This window comes from Siniperca chuatsi, linkage group LG7 (genome assembly GCF_020085105.1).
Source record: "Siniperca chuatsi isolate FFG_IHB_CAS linkage group LG7, ASM2008510v1, whole genome shotgun sequence".
In the NCBI taxonomy this organism is placed as follows: domain Eukaryota; kingdom Metazoa; phylum Chordata; class Actinopteri; order Centrarchiformes; family Sinipercidae; genus Siniperca; species Siniperca chuatsi.
This window is the reverse complement of record NC_058048.1, coordinates 4650123-4667713: the sequence shown is the minus strand read 5'-3', so window position 1 is coordinate 4667713 and position 17591 is coordinate 4650123. Positions and strand designations below refer to the sequence as shown.

The following is a 17591-nucleotide window of genomic DNA, read 5'->3' as shown; positions in this document are numbered from 1 at the left end:
ACCCCTGTAGCCTGCTCCGCATCTCTGCTTGAGGCTAGCGGCTCAAGGCTACATTAGCCGCTACTAGCGTAACACATCCAAGTTTCCAACTGAACTGTCGGTGGTCAAGGTGCATTGTGGGTAATGTAGGCGCCAGGTTTATACAAGGAAGAAGAATGCATGGAGTAAAAGGTTATCTCTGGTTCTGCTGCACTAATCTTGATCCTTTTTTACCGGTCCATTGTCAGTCTGACAATGTTTTTAGAATTTTTTATTTTTCAAATATGAACCAACATGATAAGGCCCCGTCTTGAGGATGGTCCCCATGTCAAAAAATACTTTTAATTAAACCTTAAATTACTGTCTTTATTCAAATTGCTAAATGGCAAATCTGGCTCCTGGTAGTATACCAGCTTAGAAAAACTGTGAACAGAAAGTCCTATTACTAGGGGTCAAAAGGGGCCCAGGAGCTCTTTTTTTCCCTGAAGCCCCTTAGCAGTTTATTTCAGGCCATGCTTACAGTGTAGACATGTTAGGAAGAATTCTTACAGCAGCCAATAACTATTTTAATGTACAAATGGCATGTGAGTATTATATTACGATAGAGTTGACTTCTTTTTTCATGTTTGCTTCTTGTTGACAGTTAAAAACACAGCCTTTGCTTTGTGATGATGTAGTATATATAGTCATATATTACCAATAATGAATGTGTGCTAGACTCAGATATTTTAGTGACAAAAAACAACTTCAGACAATTTTTAGACTTATTCTGACTTAGGTTTTTTTATTTACATTGTATACTTTTACAAAAACGACTCTTTTTAATAACAACAGGACTGCAAAGCCAGAACACTAGCAAAGATTCAGAACAACCATAAACTCTAAAATACGGAGTGGTCTTGTCAGTTTTTAAACAGCCAACTGTGGAACATGATCCAGTTAAAACACTCAACACCACAAACGTCAGTTCTCCCTATACAATGTGCAGGTTGCATTACTATCTGGGATGTTTTTGTACACTTTCTCCAAACTACAGTTTAAATACAGTATCAAAGACACAAAATACAACATCTGTCTCAAAGCAGGTTGTAATCAAGTAGCCTACAGTATAAAGAATATGCAACATAGTATGAGTGTATATACTGTATATTTATATATATATATATATATATACACACACACACACACACACACACTGCAGATAGCCACAAAGTGAAGACTACCAAGGCCCCCCATACTCCCAAACTATGCTGTTCTATTCACATTTAACAAGAATATCCAAAGATGCCATGAAACAGCAACCATAATACAAAAGTCACCAAAAATATATATGCCATTATGAAGCTACCATGTCTTTTTCTTATATTTTCCTACTTTTAAATAAACCATAAGGACTGGAAAACATATACATCAAGATCAAGTGTACATTGAAAAGGCATGTCCTTTATGTAATCAAGATATTTTAAAACATTGCACATAAAAGGGATAACATACAGAAAAGAAGAGGGCATGCTTAACAACAGATCAAAACTACGCTGGATGAAGAGTCATCGACAAATAAGGCCTTGACAGAAAGCAACTCCAACTGAAGACATGCTCTCCACTTCACAGAACGATATGAACATGCAACTTTAGAAACAAACAGAAAGGAGCTGAATAGAACCGGTCGTTTGATTTCAAAGCTTTGTTCCTTGTTTCACAGATCAAATGGGGTCCTTGCCTATTTGATTCACCTTCAGAATCACATTTATAATGATATATAAAATTATATATATATATATATATATATATATATATATATATATATATATATATATATATATAATTCACCATTCCAAAGACAAAATTAAAAACTTTTAAAACAACACCTGTCCATTATTGCACACCATTGGTTCACAAAAATATTGGGCACTTTTGCATTTCAACAAACAGCAGCATTTCATTATAAAAAAGTTGTTTGAATACAGACACCGAACACGATAGATGAAAAGCATGACATACAAATGGAGAATAGAAAACATTTTTAAATTTTTGATATTGTGCAACTAGAGTTAATAGGTCCATTTACTAAGGCTAGCCTCTTAAATGCACAACATCATACAGTGTTTTAAGGGGCGAAACAGTAGGACCCCTTTGCTAAATAGCATGGACCACTTAGAATGATTATCTCTTTCTTTTATTATGTGCAATTACTGATTGCCATGGCAAATCCCCAATGAGATAGAGAACATTTGGTCCTGGAGGAAAAAGCATGATTTGTATCCAGATAGAAAGGGCAAATGGCACAACTTTGAAAAAGTGACTGATAGGATGGTGCAGGCTGACGCAAACTCTTATTAAGACGGCTCTCAGTGAATTTCTATGATCAGGACAGAGTAATATTGATGCCCTCATTACAGCAATATTCATCTTTACATTTACAATCAACCCTGTATGTATGAGGTTTTACATCCTGCTGTGATAATCCTTAATATCGTTTTTTTGTACTACCTTTAGGGGGCAACAGAAAATAAAAGAAAATTTCACTGAACAAGTTACCCAGTCACAGACAGTAGCATTCAACTCATGGAATATTACCATGGGCATCATTATCTTCTCAAAATACAGGCACAACAATGTCCAAGTACACAACTGCAACCATGTTGGCACACAGACAGATAACAGGAGTTGAAGGATTGACCCAAAATCAACATTGAAAAATGAAATTAAAAACGTCAACAGTCAAACTGTGTTATCAGTTTAAGGTGAAGGATAAGCTCTTGCCTAACACAATATATTTAAGTTATCATTTATAATGATTCAAATCACAGTATTTGCATTCAAACATTAGCATGTTCCTATTGCTTCTAAAGCAATATTATCACCCAACAAACAAAGTCTTGTAATGTGTTCGGACTGAAAACTGGCCATCACAGATCACCATCATAACCTGTTTGCTTCACTTCCTGCTTCCCTGGCTGCAGATGTACAGCAATCTTTTTAAATTTTAGTCAGGGAATTTTTCATAATGTAGTTTTTACCTTTGTGACAACAACAGAATGCTGGTGGTTAATCCACATGTTTTGGGATAAAATAATATTCTTGGTTTATCACCCACAAAATCACACGAGGATAAAACTTTAAAAAAGACAATCATGTTGTACCGAAGTGAAACATCACTTCAACAGTCATGCAATATCCTAGAACATCAGCAGTGTACCTGTTGGTAAATCAGGATGACCAAAACTTGAAAGCCATGTCAGATATCAATATTTATAACACAAAATGACTTTAAAACTGAAAAAGAACACTGCCATTTGACAAGCAGGCCTAAGTTCAACTGGGATGAAATGCTACATTATCATATCTTAGATCCCATTTGGGAATATAACACTCACAGTTGTGAGAAAACCTTGCAACTCCAAATTTGAAATTTTTTGTTTGACATACATTTCAGTCTTATTTTGTGATTTGTTTGGTTGGATTTTGAAAGAAAAAGATACTTCAGTGCTGATCCAAGCTTTCCTAAACTCCTAGAGTTTAGTTTTTTGGAGATGTGAGGTTTGATTTAACAAGAGTGTTAATTTAAAATGAATAATAGCTTTTAATAGGTCAGAAAAATTATATACTGCACAAACGTCTTAAGGGAATACTCTGTCAATATAATTTCAAGTTTTAAACATTTAAAAATGAAATGTACTGTGTTCATATAGATAAAAAGATATGCACATACACACACCTGACATATCATAGTTCACAACATCCGACATACACAGCATTCAAATAGTAAACTACAGTACAAGCTATTGCAGTATAGATAATATTGACATTTACCAGTTTGCCTATAAAGACGGCACTGAAGGAATAACACAGTCTCTGCCGACACAAACTAGCATTATCACTACAAATGAAATACAATGTTTTTATCTTTAGCTCAGTTTGCAAAGACTTGATCTGTCACTGTTGGCAAAGTCAAGACCTCTTCTTCCTCTACATGTTGCTTTGTTACAATGGGAACTCTCAGGCACTTTCCAAAAGTAGGGCAAGGCTTGTACTTAACAGACCTCAAATTGGCTAAGACAGAAATGACTTTAGTGCTGCATTCACGTCATATGGGAAAAAACAACCTTCCCACAAATTACTCTTAAAAATACTGTTCACTTGCTTCACTTGATAAATACTAAATTTGAAACTCAGGTTTGGTGGTGGACAAAGAAAATGATCATTTACTTTGCTGGATTTGGTTTGGTGTAAAACATGAACTCAAATAAGTACATCTGTGTTGCGTGTGGAAGAACATCATCAAGGCAACTGAAGTCTTCAGAAAACTTCAATCGCGGTGTCTTGATGGCTTCACATGATGAGGTCTCAACATGTGCCCATGTCCACATTGTCCATTTCAGCCATCAAGGTGTTTCAACAGATATTCCCATATGACATGACTGCAAAATAAGACATGATGGGCAAGTAGAAGGCTTGAATCACTCTATGGTAATGGAAGCCAGCTCCTTGGCCTGGGCATGCTGCTGCTGCTGCTCTTCTTCAAACACCTCTGGGGAACTGCCTCCTACACTGTTGTCCATCTTGGTCTCCTCTGTCATCGTTGCCGTCTCATCGGCGTCCATCTTGAGGGAGGCTGGGGCTTCCAGGGGATCCAGGGGCTCGGGTGAAAGGAAGCCGGAGGAACTCTCGCAATTCTGGGTAGAGGAGGAGACCTGGGAGATGACGGGCATCTGGACTGAGGAGGAGGACGAGGCCGCAGTGGTGGTGGAGGTGGAGGTGCTGCCTGGGTAGACGGGGTGATGTTGGGACTCCTCTAGCTCATACTGGACTCCCAGCGCCTCCTCCTCCTCCTGTACCTGGCTCAGGTAGTCGGGCACGAGGAAATCACTGCAAAGATGAAGAGAATGAGAGGAGTTCAATGTCCTCTCATTTGCTACCTTGACACATTTTTGATTTAAAACTGTGAAAATTGACAATTTAAAACTTGTTATATAAGCCAAATTTCACTATTTTTTACAAATATACATGCCTTAGAACAATGTGCTTAGTGATGTCTTGAGCAAAAAAATAGACAGATTTATATGTTGTTTGAGAAATAAGCTTTCATACACATGGAGCACTGATGACTAGAACCTAATCAGTAGACAATACAAAAAATACTGTCAAATTGTAATGTTCCATGTCTTCCAGGAATAATTGCCTCCACCAAAGAGGTGAGTTTGCCTGTCTTTAGCAGGATACCTCAAAAATATATGAACATTTGGTAGACTTTAGACCAAGGAACAAGTCGAGTTAGAACTGGGTTTGGACATTTATCATTTTTACCCAGAGGAGGATTGAAAAATTTATTTCAACACAAATGTTAACTAATGATTGCCTAGTTGAATGGTCGTCAGACTTGATGTTGCAGTCAGAGGTTAAAGTTGAAACGATTACCTGATTTATCGATTAGTTTTTCAACAGAATATGAATCAGCAAATTAATGCAATTATTTTTAACTGATTGTTTGTTAAAGCAAAAATGCCACTCATCATCTAGCTTCTTAAATGTGATAATTTGCTGCTTTTCTTTGTCTTAAGTACTGCATATCTTTAGGTTTTGGACTATTGGTCAGACAAAACAAGAAATTGAATTGGGCTTTAAGAATTAGTCTCTCATTTTACAGTATTTTCTGACATTTTATAGACCAAATGATTGGAAAGAAAATAATCGGCAGATTAATTTATAATGAAAATAATCATTAATTACTGTTCTTGTTGCACTTCTAGTAATTTGGCAGTTTAGTGAAAAAGTATTGTTTTCGCCTTTCCTCCATGGAGTCTCATCTACTCCTCTATCAGTAAATTATTTCCTACATTTCCCAGAATGCCTTTCAAACAGCCACAAGAAATAGGTTGTAATTTGTTCACTCAAAATGTAGGTATGTGGGCACAGAAACTGCTTGAATGTTTGGTTCCTCAGATGTGAGTTACACATGACAATGATTTAAACTGAAAAACACTAAATATATTGCGGCTGCATTGTATTCGGGTCTATGGAGGCTACTGCTGTAACCAATATTGGTAACTATATATTGTCTTTGGTGGACTGTTCCCCGTATCACTGGTTCATTTTAGTGCAAAAACATGCAGTGCTATACAGCTTTTGCCCATCTAAAAGCTCTTGCTCCACTGCTGCTAGGATTTTAGATCGCAGATTTACTTTGGCTATGAAAATCATAATGGCACATCTGTGGAAGGCCAGAGAGCACATGGCTTATGTTTTGTTTTTTTCTGTGATCTCAAAAATAATCACATGGTAATGATTTCAGCACATCTAATTTTGTGAGACAAAATAGACAAAGAAATACTCCATGATCTTAAAATGTATGTTTCCATGTGATTACAGAATATGTTTTGTCAACTTAAAACCATTTCCACAGAATTTTGTGAATACAGGAGAACAAAGCTAATTTTAAGTTCACAAACTAATTCATCTTGAATCACACTATACCCAGAAAAATAATTGCATGCATGTTCTTTCCAACCTTCCATACATATTATTTACATTTGACGCATACCTGTGGGCACAGATTAATTAGTGAAACAACAGAATTAACTCAGCAATCTAAGGTGCATTGGCAGCAACTTTTTGGATGGCTTAAGTGTAATTAGTGTGTAAGGATGGATAATTATTTCATATGTTGCCAAAATATTTAGTGGACCAGAGGATGGTGGACCAAGATGAGTGTTGCCTCAACTCTTGATGAAATTAGATCTATACACTAACATATTCCCATTCTAGCTTGGTCCCACTTGGTCTTCGTGTGATAATACCCTACACAATTACATTTGAATTCCTATGACAGAGGCCCTTTAAAATGTGTGACCAGAGTTCCCAGTCCTGCAGCTTAACATGTGCAGACTATCAAACAGTGGGAATTAGAGCCCAGTATCCAGAATAAATAGTTAAGGTCAAGTGTAATTGTCCAAAGTGACACAGATAACAGCTGAATCTGACAAACTGGTCTGCAAATCAGCAACTTAGAAAGAAAAATACAGTGTAGTTAACATATCTTTTTATGTGAAGATTGAGAATGGGAGTTAAGAGTCTGACTGGATTGCCAGAGAATTTTCCACACTGTTATGATCTCAGGCATAGACCTTCTACTATAAAACTTTGGAGGAGTCAATGGCCCGTTTGAGTCCTGCCGACCTGTGAGGGCTTGAGTTGATTAAGAAGTGGAAAAGTCTGGGAAATAAAAACACTCCTCGACTTTATAAAGACACTGTGTTCTGACTTTCACGAGGCTTTGTGGGCTGAGCTGCTGATAAAAACAAACAACCCACTCTATCTGGTTAAGGAAAATCCATTCATACTGAAACAAATAGAGACGACACAATGATTAAAGTTGTGTTTGGCAGCTATTGTATGACCAAAAGTTTGAGCACACTTTTTCAAAGTTTTCAAGGTGTAATTGTTTATCTCATGACCAAAGAGTAGGACTATAAAATGAGGGATTTAAACAACACTGAAGTTATCTAAGGTGTTTTAGAACACTGTACAGTTGGGTTCTAATAATGGCAGTTGGTCATGGAATTTTGTCAGTAAACAGAGCCGAGACGGACTTGAGGTATTTGCCATCTCCTCTTAATGATGAATGTTAAAGGAATAGTTCAACCTTTTGGGAAATATGCTTATTTCGCTTTCTTTCCTGAGAGTTAGATGAGAAGATTGATACCACTCTCATGTCTGTATGGTAAATATGAAGCTACAGTAAGCAGCCGATTATCTTAGGACAGCATAAAGACTGGAAACAGGGGGACACAGCTAGCCTGGCTCTGTCCAAAAGTTAACAAAATCCACCTACCAGCACCTCTAAAGCTCACAAATTAACATGTTATATGTTGTTTGTTTAATCCATACAGAAACGGCAGTGTAAAAACCACAATTCACTGTTTGCGTATTTTGTTACCTTTGGACAGAGCCAGGCTAGCTGTTTCCGCCCTGTTTCCAGTATTTATGCTAAGCTGCACTAACCGGCTGCTGGCTCCAGCTACACATTTATAGAACACATATGTGAGTAGAATCAATCATCTCATCTAATTCATGGGAAGAAAATGAATAAGCATATTTCCCAAAATGTCAAACTATTTTAAATAACTGAAAATTAAAACTCCCCAATAAATACAGTCAAATACTTCAGGTACACTTGATCTGAGCATTCAAATAAATTGCAATCATCTCAAAAACAATTCTACACAACCAAAGTCATAAAAGGAAAAACGATCAAATGAACCTCAGGTATTAGAATCTAAACTGAAGTTATTTTCTGATCCAGGTGAGATCTGAGTAAATGATGGGGGTCAGTGCCCCCGGACTCCTCACCTGCTCTGGAAGTAGTTTGCTAGTTCGGATGCCTCATGGTTCAGACTCCTCAGGTGTACAATTAAATTGCCAGAGTTGGTGAACATGGCGCCGCACGTTTTGCACTCGTAAATCCGCGGCTTGCGGATTATGTGTCGGGAGACCCTCATGTGGTGCTTATATTCACCGAAGGACGTGAATGTGGCGCTACAAATCTGGCACCGGAAACAGCGTTTACCTTCGTGCTTCAGCCGATGCATCTTTAGGGAGTAGGCCCGTGTGAACTTTTTCCCACAGCGGTCACACTGGAAAGGCTTAATGCCTGGAGGGAAAAAAACAAACAAAAAAGTTCAGCTGATCTGTATATTAGCATCACACGAGTGTTAGTCTCTGTGTGTGGGTGAGGTGAGGTAAGGACCCCCTCCTTACCTTAATGACTACATCTTACCACATAGTCAGCCTTAACTGTTTTCCAAATCACTGTTTCCCAGAATGCCAGGAACAAAAAGCCTCATCCATTCATCACTAAGCTATATACAAGTTGGAGGAAAAGTACAGCAACCCACTATCATTCAACCTTTATTTAGATTTCCATTAGCAACTCTGCGGCTGAAAATAACAACTCTCTATATAGACTTTGATAGATTCAAGTTTACTTTTAAATCCAGTCCCAAAATGTAAACATACAGATATTTGATAAACTCAAAGTCTAATGAATCTCTTCTTTTATCTCAAATTACATTTTCCACTTACTAAAACAAGGAACAAAACATATAGATGGTCATTTAGCTAAATAGCGAATATGTAATCCATCTGGTAAAATTTGAGTTTTAGTTCTTTGAATATCAAGCTTCGAATTTGAGATCCTAGAATTTGTTTCTCCCACAAACTACCTACCAAAATAGATTAAATGAGGGATTCAAAAAGGATTCACCTGAGCTTTTTCAAACATTTGTAAAGACAAAATACACATTTTGTAGGCTTTCCATAGTGTTGCATCTTCTAATCCCAGTCATGTTGTGTGAATCACACACTGACTCATGGTTTATCCATCTAAATCTGCTAAGGTTAAAGAACCTACTCTGAACTCTGCCATCATTTTTACACAGCAGAGTAAAGCCCTTTTCACACTGGGGACGAAACGAAAATGCGGAATATCCGTTGACGATTTTTCGCGTTCAAACCTTTCACGCCAAGTCCGACACAAAAATTCACATTCCGTGGATTCCACAGAGAAATTAAAGCTTCGCACCAGCACACAATCATCGATTCATCATTGTCATGGACTCTTCAAGCAGCAGTAGCGACTTGGAGTTTATAATGTATCTTTGGCTCAAAAAGTCATGAATTGTAGTGGTATGTAAAAAAACATTTTCACTATAATAAACCCACACTTAACTCTACACACTGGAGACGGGCTTGTTATTCCAAGTGTCCAATACTATGTAGAAAACTTACAATGTATACAATCGCATTTCCTATGGGTGGCGCCAATGTTATTGTAACGAGTATAAATGCTGAGCTTCATTCATTCATTCATGACTGAACAGAGTCTAAATGTGTTGATCATATGTATGTATTTATAATATGTGATTCACGGCATTTAATACAAGACTGAATGGTCAGTTTATAACAGTCAGCTTATAATACCTCCGGGGCTTGGTGGATATCTCAAGGAAAGCCAGTGAGCTCATATGCTTCCACTGCTTTTTTGGCTTGATCTTATTCGTTGGCTCGTTTTTAATCGACATCCGAAATTAGCTGAAATCGAAACAGCTGCGGAAAAAACACCAACCGCACAGCGAAATCCGAAAGTTTCGGACTCTGTGTGGATACACTCAGAGATAGATGGGCTCGAACTTTGAAATTGATGTGCGATTTATTCGCACCAGTTATTCGCGTTTGGTCTGAAAAGGCCTTAAAGACGTTAAAAATGTTCCGTTCTCTTTTGTAAAACAAACTGCTCAGTAACTTTGACTTTTATCATGAATGAGATGTACTACTTGGATGGTACTCCACCTATAGCAATTTCACTGCCAGTTAAAGAAAACATCCACATTAAAACACTACCCATACACACGTTTCCCACATTTGTTGTGTTGTAGGCTTAGTTCATTATCTATCTACCTATCCATCTTGCCTATCTCTCTGACCTTTCTTGTCTAGTTACTGAGTTTGTCCAAGAAAAATGGTGGTTCCACAATCCATACCAGAGTTACTGCAATATTTTATTCCCCAACCGTAAGTCTACGCTCCTACACTATCTTGAAGGGTTAGCTAAGAGTTATGTAGACTGCGTGGCTTATGTTTTGCTCTGATGTGCACTTTAAAACTGCCTAGCCTTGTACAAACAGGTTTGTCTCATACTAAATCATATCAAATCCAGTCAATTAAATTTTAAACTACTCGCGAATCCGCATGAGTAGGGCTGAAGACTACAAGTTTGAAAATGAAAGATGACTACATTAGCCGCCACATAGCATTTCACATACCGGAGTGTATGAGCATATGCTGCTTCAGGTTTTGAATGCGCGTGAATCTGACTCCGCAGGTTGGACATTGGAAGGGCCTGTCGGGGCCATTGGTGCCGGGTCTGGCTGACGGGCTGATATAGAGGTGGTATGGATACTGAATACCTTCTAACCTGAAACACAAAGAGAGGAAACATCAAAGTGATATTCAAGCTTGTATGTGCCCTTACTTCTATTGAAAAATGAAGCTGTCCCTGTATGAATACTTAAAAACATCTACTGTCAATAAAGTTACTCTGCCAGAGTAATCTGCTTGGCTCCTTGCATATAAAAAAAATGGCTTGTAAGTTTTGAGGGGAAAAAAGCACCCAGTATGAATTAGGTAAAGTGACTGAGATATTAAAAAATATTGTTGGAAGATGTTTTGAGAACGTTTGTTCAACACTGAGATGTTGAGTGATGGTAGTGATGGCGTTACATTGTTTAGTGTTTGACATTTAGAGATTTCCAGTTAGATGCCCCGTTAGCTTTCACATAAAATGTATCACACGTGTTTGTGGCTCAAGGCTTTAAAAATTTACAACCAGCATTCTTCATATTATAGTGCATCATGTCTTCAACATGACGTCTAAATTTATTATCTAAACAGGTGTGGCTCAGACACCCAGTTATGAGGTTTATGTCTATTTATTCTTTACTGCTTATGACTTGCCTCGCTGCAAGTTGTAACAAATCATGATACCTTTCATCATCTTCTGCATGTCCTCCAGTGTTAGAGGTGCTCTGCATTGACGGCAAGCCCTCAGACACTCCCTCATCCATCGACCCTGAAAAGAGGAAGAAAAAGTATGGTGATACTCATATGGAGGCTGTCTACTCAATTTCTGACTACAGAATGAAGTCTAGAGCATGTCATCTTGGATGGGGTTAGACTAATATACTGTAGGTCTTTGAGGGCTAATCCCATATTTAAGGATTGATGCTGCTGGATTCCAATTCACTGTGCTATTCAGCTGTTTAGGAAAAAATGACTAGTGTTTCCATTTTCTTTTTATTTATGGCAGGGCAGAAAAGCCTTTCAAACAGCATTTGGGCCACCGGACAATAAAACTTTCCACTGAGACCAATACAAATGAAAAATCTTGTAGGTGGGTAGGCAGCTCTGATCGCTGAGTGACGCAGGTTTGATTGCATGTTTTACAAAACGACACTGTTAACTGGGTCAGGACACAGCCTTTAACATAACAGTGATAGAAACAGTAACACACTCATATGTGATTTAACGTTATTTTAAAGCTAATATATCCATTGACTAACGGTGAAGTATTTAAACTTTAAGACAACAAATCACACATGCAGGATTAACTGACTGTTTGCTAAGTCCTGGCACCCCTCTATTACTGTTGCTACGCTTTACGGCCTCGTACGACACATATGCAGTTTACAATAGAGGTAGAAGCTATACCATCGTAATTCTTAGTAAAGTTTGGCAAACAATTGACGCAAGCATGTAAATCATGAACAGGTATTTTTCTAACGAAACCTGTAACCCCATAAAATTAGGTAGTTGGCTAATAACATGCCGCTTGTCTTTGGAGGGTTGCTATAGGTTACTACTATAGGTAGTAAGCTAGTTAGCCGGACATGCTAACGTTTAAAGTTTACAAACAGTGTTTAATCCATTCCTTACACTATTGCTCTTGTATTTTTGGTTAAAAAAAAAAAAAAGACATGACCCTACAAACTCTATATATAGGAGTATTTAACTACAGTCGCATGCACACTGCTTCAGCATATGGAGAAATACAAAGTGTGACAGACTTGCTATGCCTTGTTACTGTTGCTAAGCTATGATTGGACAATCGATGTTCGGGAGAGAGGTTTAGCAAGCAGTCAGTTCTAAAGGCTGTGGATAAGTTAGATAAAGAGAATAGCCCCACCTATAGAGGAGGACTGCGGACTGATGAGGAGCTCCTCCTGGACCTGTTCACTCCCTGGCACTGTCTGCTGGTCACTCAGCGAGCTCTGGGAGGCACTGACTGGCTGCGAGGATGCCTCTTGGACCTCCTCGTCACTGAGACGCTCCACCTTCACTCTCACATCTTCCTCCTCTGCCGGCATTGGTGATGACACCGCCTTGGAGCTTTCACACGTTAGGAAGTCACTCAGCCGCCGGCCGACTACCACCTCTGAGGTCCCTGGGGTGCCTTGCTCTAAACAACGAGGGCTTTCTGGGAGCTTTGATTTGTCTGAATGGAACCTTCGGTCGATACCGAACGGGAAAGTCCATGGGAAGGCCAGGGAGGACTCCACAGGCTGGGCTGTGCTGTCTGAGAATGAAGGGGATGGGTTGGGGATCTGAGGGGAGGTGGTGACCATCTGTGTAGTGCATTTGAGCGGACTCTCAGGCGATGCCATTGTTACAAAGCTTTTGCGTTTCCGTCGCGATTCGCGGCATATAGGAACGTTTCTCTCCATCACGCTGCAGTCAGACGAAACAGGTGACACGCTGCCGTCCAATGGTGTCAGGGCACAGTTTGATGAGGCGCTCTCTGGTGCTGATTCATGAGGTTTATCCGCTGTCATGTTGTTGTTGTTGTTGTTGTTGCCACCCGGGCTCCACAAAATGCTGGACTTCATGAACTCTGAACATGTGCTAGCCACAGCAAACATCTGCATGTAACTTGCAGCTGCCAGAACGTCGATGATATTCTCTGTGCTAATGGAGAGGGTAGATGTGTAGGCATATTCCAACAGAGGAGCGAAGCCACTAACAGTCACGTGATGAAGGTCCAACACAAACTTGTCCTCCTCCTCTGGCCGGCCTACCAGTTTGGAGCGGAAGAATTCACTGCAGCAGGCCAGGACCACTTTGTGGGCCAGGAAGAGCTTGTCTTGGACCCGGATGGTAACATCACATAAGTGACCCTCATTGCGTAAAGCGTTGAGCTTCTCCAGCATCTCCTGGCTGTGGGAGGTCGAGCTGTGGGTGAAGGTTTTGACCCCCATGTTGGAGTCAGTTTCTGACTGTGTACAGGAAATGCGCCCTGCACAGAGATGGGAAAAAAACAACAACAACAAAACACTTCACTTCAGTTAGCAAAAGCTAAACCATATCAACTGTGTCTCAGAGTCAAATATCCATTTCTGGAAAGAAAAGAAAGAAAATGGATCAATGTTAATAAAAATGTTTTTGCTAAGCATTGTTATTCTTTTTGGTCAAGTACTTTATATCATTATTGTTTATGTCAATGTGTCTAATGATTACCTAACTAAACAAAATCTAGCCGTAGCAGTTAAAGAATCAGGTGATAAATAACAGATGTCACAGTGGACTCTCACTGAACCAATCCTTTACAAATCAAGCACAAAGACAACATGATATGTAAAATTTCACTCTGCAATACACCAGTCCCATGGTAAAGACAGGATGAAAAAAGGCAAGCACATTGTGGAAGGCAATGGGTGTAAGTAGAGAAATACTAAGGTGCTCTCTGAGGGGGGGGGTAAGGAGGGTAAGGAGCACGGAGGACAAAATGCCAAGTTATGTAACAACAATCAAAGCAGATGCGCAGCGATGCGAGCCAGACCCATGTGGAGGCCAGTGCACTACAGGATGCTCAGCAGCTGTCTGCGAGACATGTGGATTCTCTGAGGCATGAGATTTTCCATCAAACAAAAGCTCAAGTGAAGGGGCTCTCGCAGGGAGAGCGCACTCCCCTTTACACACACACACACACACACACACACAGACCAAAGGAAAATACTCTTGGGCTATGTTGGCCCAGTAAAGGCAAAGTGAATTATAGACCTGGGCTGTGGAGTTGCAACAGGAGAGTGTCTTGCCTGCACCAGCAAACAGGGCGACGAGAAAACAGCTTTAATTCCAACATTGGGTTATCTCAAGGCTAAAATGTCTCCTGTAGGAGAATTATCTAGCTACATGATCTCTATTAAGTTCTTCCTGACAAAAAACAAATGTTCATGAAGAGTGCATGAACTTGAGAGAGCAATGATGCATACAAATCAAATACGGCCTTATTTAAAAAAAAAAAAAAAAAACAAATACTTACACTCTCTGGCATATTTTACGTCTTTAAGAGAGAATATATAATATTATTCTACAAAAATTACAAACTTTGTTGTGATAAAGTAAAAATAAATACTTTGCTTTATCTTTTCCTCCAAATTAGTGTCTAATAACGTGATTAATCCTTGGTCTAATGCTTAAGTTAAAGAGAAATTTAAATCTTAAAGACCACGTGGCTCAAATATACATAACTTGTGCATATAAGTTACATTTCTCTCCTATTTACCTCCCTAAAACTACAACAGTACATTTGATAGCCAGAAAAATCATACAATAACTATTTTTATGATAAATTCATCAAGAAAAATAATAACGTTTTCCTGGTTATAGCTTCTCAGATGTGAGGATTTATTGATTGTTTGTTTCACTTCATTATACATTGAACACCTTTGCTTTCTTTAGTTTTCTTCATTGGGTCAAAAATAAGCTATCTGAAGACATTGCTGGGCCATTTATTAGTTATAAACATTGTATATACTTATAGATCAAGTGATGAATCTATAATTACGTAACTAAGAGTCAGCAACAACCATTACAAACTGCTCAAATTCATAAAAAATATATATTTATGATGGCGATAGGACAGAGGAGGCGTAGCCTTCCACCCTATGCCTTTAACCTGGTACTTTTACTGTGTTTACACCACGTACTAGCAAGTAACCACAAGCGCTGGGTTGAAAGTGCACACAAAAAGCAGAAAGGCCGTGCCGTATGTATGTAAGGCATGGGGGCTAAGTATCTAGTGTACAAGGTGCTGAACAAACATGTTTGCAACAACAATCACAGTTTAGCAAACACTAGCTAACAGTGTCAAGCTGATACGTCATGTCAGCCAGGAGATGAAAAGTACATCCGATTTCAACTGTCAAAATAAAAGAACAAAGTGAACATTGCAATGCTTTTTAGCTTGTTTTTTATTTGAAACGAATAGGTTCGTGCTCAAATTAGAATGATCGCTTTCATTGACATACATGTTAAGATGTTATAATTTTACGTACAATTTGTGTGATATGCAAAATTAAAATAAGAACATTTAACCCATCATTTGCTCACCACCGGCCCGTATTGTTCTGTTCAAAAATAGTTCTGTTCATGTACTATATTATATTAAATATTTTTACATTGCAATGTATTGATACATACATTCAGCCATTACAATTCACAAAACATACATATTTTAATGAGCAAGTAGAAAAGTAAGTCATTCAATTTACCCAATTATTTTGAAGCCGAATTAGCCAAATTTCCGGTTTGATTGTTGATAACCCTGGATACGTCGACGCAGCTGCTGCACATTAGCTTACTACCGTTCGCTATCAAGCTAGCGCTAGCCGACACAGCACAGTACTATTACTTGAGACCTTTGCCCTTATCAATGCTTAGACAGCAAAGTAGCCGTATAAAAGTGTACACAGCGGGGTTACCGTTATCAGACAGACTGTACGACGGGAATTTACCTTCTGGAATGAGGCCCGTGATAACGGCTGGGCCTCGGGATGCAAACAGCTCAGCTGGCAAAAAGCAGCGATAGTCGGAGACAGCGGTGCGCCCTGCCGCTTCACTCCGATCACTCACATTCCCTGCGCGTCTCAGGCAGTTGTCAGCCTGCCAGCCGCCAAAACTCAGAGTTTAATTAACACTCTCATGTATTCACATCACAAGAAGCTTAAGCTAAAAGTTTTCGAGGTGCTGTTTTCATTCCTTTGTGCTCCCCGCTGTCCTTTCTGCGCTGTATTTGTATCCCCACAATGCAACGCGAATCTCTCACGTACAGTACTGTGAGAAACAGGAAGTCTCACAATTAGCAAACATCCATGTTAGCAACATGTACAACGCAACTCAACACTGCACAGGAATTCCCACTGTTAATTTAATCATAACATGCACAAATCTGTGATGTGCTGTAAATACATTTCCTTTCTTCATTTTATCATATACTTGTTTTTTTTAATGTATTCAGTATTTTGGAAAATATTATTTACACCTACCTCAATTCTTTGGTACACTAGAACATGCAATGTTATAATAACTATAATAACATATAATAACTTTATTTTCTAACTTCCTGTATATTCTGTTGTTTTGTAACTTGTGTCATATTTTCTGTTGCTGTAGAAATACTAATTTAAATTGTTATGTTTCAATAATTTTTTCTCATTTCTTCTTATTACTCATTTACATATTTCATTAATTGTTTCTTACCTTTAAGGCAAAACTATACAATGGCTGCTAGATAGGCTACAGTCACTAATATAATGTGGATATCTTGATGGTTTTAACTTTTACTTTATAATTGTTTGAAATTCGCATCTTGACCTACGTCAGTCAACCACTGTCTTTAATGAGGTGACTTTGATTTTGGAGTATCTATGATACTTTTTTTTTTAACCTTGCCTCTTCCTGAAACAAAAAAATTGTCTATTGTCTATGTCTATATGATTTTGTTTTCTATTTTTTTAGTTCCTATTTTATAATAGTTCTTAATGTCAGACATCAAACGCCTTTCTCCATCTTGATAAAGCTTCATAGACTGTGAAAACACCAGAGACAGCAATGGAAATAGATTGCTATCCCTTCTATCTAAGTCTGATATGTTATATTTTATAAATATATCATTATGTTTTCAATAACCCAAACCAAACCAAATTCTGTATATGATATTATTGGCCTATTGCTATATGTTACCCACTACCATCTAACAAGTTCAATCAGCTGTGAATAGA

General features: G+C 38.5%; 1 protein-coding gene across 2 annotated transcripts; it reads right to left on the bottom strand.

The window, feature by feature from the left end:
• Window positions 1–734: 734 nt before the first annotated feature.
• Window positions 735–16661, bottom strand: zbtb44 (zinc finger and BTB domain containing 44). Of its 2 annotated transcripts, none has more exons than XM_044202602.1 (6): window positions 16326–16661; window positions 12719–13825; window positions 11521–11605; window positions 10800–10951; window positions 8329–8629; window positions 735–4848 (listed from the first exon to the last, which is right to left on the bottom strand). In XM_044202602.1, the coding sequence occupies exons 2-6, from the start codon at window positions 13785–13787 to the stop codon at window positions 4440–4442; spliced, it is 2016 nt and encodes a 671-aa protein (XP_044058537.1). In that variant the 5' UTR covers window positions 13788–13825; window positions 16326–16661; the 3' UTR covers window positions 735–4439. The 2 variants fall into 2 exon arrangements, with proteins under 2 accessions (XP_044058537.1, XP_044058539.1); XM_044202604.1 differs by having other exon boundaries at window positions 8546–8629.
• Window positions 16662–17591: the final 930 nt, after the last annotated feature.